The sequence below is a fragment of the Asterias rubens genome, chromosome 19 (assembly GCF_902459465.1).
Source record: "Asterias rubens chromosome 19, eAstRub1.3, whole genome shotgun sequence".
NCBI classification, from domain to species: Eukaryota; Metazoa; Echinodermata; class Asteroidea; order Forcipulatida; family Asteriidae; genus Asterias; species Asterias rubens.
The window spans coordinates 5,044,463-5,050,430 of NC_047080.1; the positions used below are offsets into that span (position 1 = coordinate 5,044,463).

A 5,968-nucleotide genomic window follows, 5' to 3' on the forward strand; every position below is an offset into this window, starting at 1 on the left:
AATGTTCCACCCATCATTGGTGTATTTATTAGAATCATTTATAAAAGCCACAAGTAGAAACCAATTAATCGGTTATCATATTCTAGAATAGCCCACCATTATAGTCAAAATATTAATACATAATTGACATTTGATCTAAGTCACCTCTGCATTTTTAGGATGGACTTTGTTATCAATCCTAAGGATCGAAAGCGGAGAAACAAAGTACTGGAATCGTGGCCTATGATACAAATACCAATCCTCCACAGATATACTTGGTGACTGAAATTCTGTCAGAGTCAAGCAACTTGAAGTTGAAGAACTGCCTCAATCACTGCCACTTATTTTGTCCGCTGTAATAAATGTAAAGTCTGATTAAAAACAGGAACAAAACCTTACAGAAAATCATTCATTTTTCATTGTGTTCTCTGTGATGATCACTGAATTTGATTACATGGTGTGTTTATCGCAAATCTCGAGGGTAGGGGTTATTTCACTTTGTTTTGTGATGTATTGCCGCTTTCACTTTCTGTCAAGATTTAGCGATAATTCCCCAACAAAAACACTTTTGCACAAAATAAATTCAGATCAGTTCCTCTTGGCGTATTTGCATGATACTTTGCAGTGGTAGCTGTTTTTGTGATTTTTTTTTCTTGCATATTTTTTTGTGTGAGCACTTTGTGACAGCAGTGGTTCAGAATATCTGATCAAACTGGACTCTTCGCATGGATTATTCCAAACTGTTTGAATCAATTGCGCTTGACAGATTATTTCACATTTGTCTACAATTTATTTCTGTAAACAATTTGCTGTCTCACTGTCGGCTAGTGTCTAACGGTCATGTTTTGTAAGTGTTCAAATTTCTACTGTAAAAAAGAAAACCTGCATATTCTTTTGCTCTGCTCGTGCTGTGTAAAAGAATGCAAACATTTTCTCCCACAAATTGATAGTCAACAGATTCTCTCTTAACAAACTAGCCTGTAACTTTCTAAAGCTGGATTGTTTGAATGATACTTGAACAATGTTGGATATATCGTTGGAAAGCGCACAAAATGCTGAATTCAGACAAGCTAAAATTGGGCCTCGTTTTTGAGACTAAAAATCACAAAACTTTTTCGAGGCTGTGTTAATATGGGTGAGGTTTGGATTGGAAAGGGGTGTCCATAACATTGTGTGGCAATATAAAGGATTGTTTTAATGCGTTTTATAGATGAGTTTGTCGTAGCATTACTTTATGCATGCCTTTTTTGTAGTTATATTAATTGAAAAACAAGCAATTTGACTTTTAAAAAGAAAATCTAGTAAAAGCAAAAGTTGCAGTAGTTAAAGATTATTATAACAACCCACAGTTTCATTAATCATTTAGAAATCAAATAACGTGTAACATTGGGTGGTAGACTGTCACAATACTAATATAATCATGCTTAAAATCAAATTAATTTGACTTTGAAATAATCTGTCTTTAAACACTGTCTTGGGCCCTGGCCATCTGGCAGGCATCTGCTGGTAGGCAATTGGATACTACCCCCTTTGGCAATGTAAGAAAAAGGGAAATAGTGAAAATAGAAAATCTAACAATTATTTCTTTTGATTTCTCCAGACTCGTCACCGTTGAGGAAGAACTGAAGAAGGAGCAGGAGGAGATGGTTGCCGTGGTTTCCGCTAAACAGAAGATTATTGATGCGCAAGAGCAACGTATACAGTCACTGGATGAGGCTAATGTTCGACTCATGAGGGCGCTAGACCAGCTGAAAGAGCGCTACCAGCTGACGCGGCGTACAAAATCTTCATCGGACATTCGAACAACCAGCAAGCTGACTCCACTGAATGGAAGCTTGAGGTCAACTAACTGCTGATCAAGTGACGAAGGTTAAAGGTTAAGGGTTGTAGGTCAATGAAATGGTTTAGAAGCAAATCAACAAAGTTCAGAGGTGAATGCATAAGATCAGATCGACCTGATTTGAGAGAGGTTTGAACACACACACAAAAAAATAAAAAATAAAAAAAAAAAAATAATGTGAAGAAGTTTTCATGTTTTGTCTCAATTGTTCTGTGAGACTGAAGCGTTGTATGCCCATATTAATGTTTTTATTGGGGAGCTTGTCCACTAAGAATAAATTATGGCAAATAATCATTGATATAACAGCAATTTTGTTAAAGTTTTGATTTTCAAGCTAGGTTTGACATCTGCAAAGTCTAAAAGTTAAAATCAATTTTTTTGTTTAGTTGTTGGGTCTCTCTGAAGACTGGTAATGATTTTAAATTGACGATTGCTTCATTCATCTGACTTTCTGTTCAGAAAATATTGCCAAATCAGTCATACAAATTATTGATTTAGATTCTGTTTATTCAGTAAGTTTTAGTTAACAATAAATGTGATTGTAAGAAGATGATATAGCCACTTGATGAGCTTGTACCATCAGGCTGGTCCTGTATCATGAACAAAACAAAAAACAAAAATGAATTAAAAAAAAAGAATCACACCTAAAATTCATGTTGGTAATTTCTTACACCCTTAGTTCTAATGTTATGGGAGTATTTGTTATTCAAATCTATAGAGATCAAAGCAGCTTGAAAAAAATCACTGTTTTCTTTGAAGGGGAAACAAAAAAAACATATTTGGAAAGATGTGAATATTTTGACAGATTTATCTGTTAGTTAGAGCCATTTGATCAAAAATCTCGAGTGAAAATATTAAGCAATTTAAGCGAGAAACTATTCAGTATTCTGTATGAACTTGTGATTGGTAACAGCGACTCTGTGAGACATAGAATCTTAGTCTTCACTACAAAAACAACATTGAATTTTTTTTAAAAGAAATGAATATCTGATTGCCGTTTGTGGCTGTTTCTTCTGAAGAGGGCCAACATATTTTGCTTTAAAACCCACTGGATAAAGAATAGCGATATAACCGTTCTGCTATTCTCTGCTTGCATTTACTCAACTTTGCTAAGAATTAGCAGAGAGTGTTGCCCAGGCTGTGTATAAGCAATGAGTGCCAACTCATGCCAGAACAAATACTGTTACTTTCTTTGCTAATGATGATGTATCTTTAGTTTCCAAACCTCATTTTCTTCTCTAAAAATACCATTATTATATAATGACCTGTTGTAGTTTTGTTTACAAATTGCTATTGTTTCAATATAAAGGTAAATGAACTGTTGCTAGCTTTCGCCCACTCAACATTTATTTGTAAATATATGTCACTTCATTTTAAATATTATTGTCTAAACCATTGTACATACAATTTTAAGTGAAAATTTGTATTTATTTATTGTAACCTTTAGTGTAAATGAAGTCTTCCACTGGAAGGATAGCCTTTTGTGTAGCTCTCGTCAGTGTACAAACAGCGACACTGACTTCTGTTTATTTATTGGAATGTTTTGGATTTCTGTGTACATTTCAAAGTTTTTACGACCATTTTTCATGACAACTGTGAGCTTTGCCAAAAAAATTGTGGAGCAGTGCAAGTTGCGAGGTAATTTCAATTTTAAGATTTTTGAGTTTTAACAAAATGATAATAATTTGAATCTTTTTTGGTGAGAGATTTTAAATTGAGAATCACAGTGGCTTTGTCATCTGTCACATGTGATGTTTCTACACAGGGTTTCTGCTTATTTATTTTGTAGTTTTAAAAAAGAAATTATTTTAAAGTGCTTGCAACAAAATAGTTGGCATCTTAACTGTCAAGTGTTAAAGATGGCGGTATATTTGAAACAGTATCTCATCCGCTTTGGTGAGAGATGGGCAAATAAAGATCATTGGTTATTCAAGCCTGATGTTAGTGGAAATGTCATCAATTTCCCAGTTTTGGAAATGTTTTATGAAGAGTTACTGTTGTCATTATTTTGGTGATCATTGTCAAGATAAGCACAGAGTGAAAATAAAGGGCTATGAAATGTTTTGCTGTAAAACATTTGTTGGTTGCTGTCATATTTTTAGGTGTACTTGTCTTTTGTTAACATTTTGTGGGCATCATTTATTCTACAGTTTGAAACGAAATGACATGCATAGAGTATTTGGCTTGTACACAGCCCGAGTCCTTGTTTCTATTGGCTTTAATTGAAAACAAGATGGCTGCCATACTCTCGTGACCTATTTTTTTGTTTTTAGTAATAACAATGATTATGTTATCACAGTAGCCTATGGCTCCTAGCCTGTTGTTATTATTACAAGGTCGTTAACAAACAATGAGATTTTAATTAGTTGATGGATCGATGAAGGATGAAGGAGTCTTTTTCTAAAGTCTAATTAGGAGGAATTCTCAGCCATATTGAGGACATTTCATTACATACAGGATGAATAAAATAGATTCCTGCAGGATGAATAAAATACCATCTCGTTACTTTGGGGGGGTAAATCAGACATTGGATCTCACAGGAATTTTCCATATTCAGGATTTTCTTTAAACCTCATTGAGCCTTAAACATTTAAGGAACAAGTAAAGCAATCACCAAGAGGAGAAAGAAATAGTCCACATTGTTTCCAAACCGGTAGAAACCATGCTCTATGGAGCAACCGATGGTTTTAATATCTGAGAGGCTAGGAGTCTGTAAGGGGGACCCCACAGGCAGTCCAGCAAGATATTTTTTTAGGCACGTTCACATTTGTCAATAATCATATCCATGGTAAACTCGGAACTTGGGGTAGGGACCTGCTAGTTATGCCCAAGTAGCATTGATAAATGTAGAACATAAATATCCAATATGGCCTTGAACTACAGTTTTAATGTTCAATACTGTGGTTCAAACAGGTTGCCCCCTGGTACCAGACACTCAGCCGCACGGTAGGCCTAAATGTTTTTGAGCAGGGGAAAAAAACTATTTGTCACATAATAAGGTTTTTATTGACAGAAATCTTATTGTCCATAAATCTCTTGAGAGTACAAATGTCAAAATCACACAGAAAAAACCTCTACAGGTGTCACAGGATTCAAGAAGCTCTTGGGTTTTGTTTGTCCTTTTTCTTTGTAACGAGCATAAAAATTGTTGAAAAGAAGTCTCTGTGCCTGTTTCATGCATCAGAGAACATCTTCAAATCGCAAAATCAGGTCCCAATTTCATAAAGCTGTTTTAGCAGAAAAAATGCCTACTGCTTGACAAATTTCTTTGCTAAGCAAACATTGAGTGGGGCACAAATGAGTCACAACAATGCGAACTTGGAGTAATTTGAGCTGGTATCCTGTTTCTGTTCAGCAACACTTTTCTTTGCTTAGCAAGTTTTGTGCTCATCGGCTTAATTATATTGGGCCCAGGTTACCAACAAAATTGTCTTATGACCTGTCATCATGGAGGGAGATGCTGTGATATTGGTTCCCTAAATATACTAAGCAAAAGTAAGTGGTAAGCGAACATCCCATTATTCATTAATCATTGGTGGTGAGTTTAGGCATGTTTTCCTTCATAGTGTGGGTAATGACATGTGTGAGTCACGGTAGTCGAATAAACTTGTTTATCCAACTTTGTTTTATAACCTAATTGTTCCCTTTTAACACACACAGTTATTCTCACACCTCAATAAAAAACTTAACAGCTTTTCTCCCAGTGCCTTGGTAACTTTAAAAGTAACTGCCTTTCCGGTTTCCATATCCCAATGGTTCATCCTTGCTTTTATTGGTGGAGCATCAAACTAGATGGATGTTTTCAACAAAGTTTATTGGGATGTGGCATGAACATTTCTGGTAAACAAACTTGTATGGTAGATCGTTTGTTCTGTAGTGGGCGAGAATTCACAAATAGCTACTAGCGGGAAAGAAATGGGATGGCACACTTTTATAGCTGGCAGCATCGTAAAGTTTTCGTCCTTCACACCACCATAACTCCAAATTCAACGAAGTGTTTATAAAAAAAGAACCCATAAACATATACAGTCATGGTTTTAACGCGCTAGGCCTACGTGACGCAATGTGACATAGTCTGGTCTCCCCCAAACGATAATCGGTACCCTAACGTCGCATCACTCTCTATATCATAATGTGTAATGCGGGAAA

At 35.5% G+C, this 5,968-nt stretch overlaps 1 protein-coding gene across 6 annotated transcripts in view; it reads left to right on the top strand.

Moving 5' to 3' along the window:
* Positions 1-3,895, top strand: part of LOC117302919 (ras GTPase-activating protein nGAP-like) — a 63,848-nt gene extending 59,953 nt beyond the window's left edge. For 3 of the 6 annotated variants that reach the window (XM_033786902.1, XM_033786900.1, XM_033786901.1), the window contains exon 19: positions 1,580-3,895. In XM_033786902.1, coding sequence (XP_033642793.1) covers positions 1,580-1,835 — 256 coding nt within the window. In that variant the 3' untranslated portion in view covers positions 1,836-3,895. The remainder of the gene's footprint in view (positions 1-1,579) is intronic. The other 3 variants (XM_033786904.1, XM_033786905.1, XM_033786903.1) reach the window with 2 other exon arrangements.
* Positions 3,896-5,968: the final 2,073 nt, after the last annotated feature.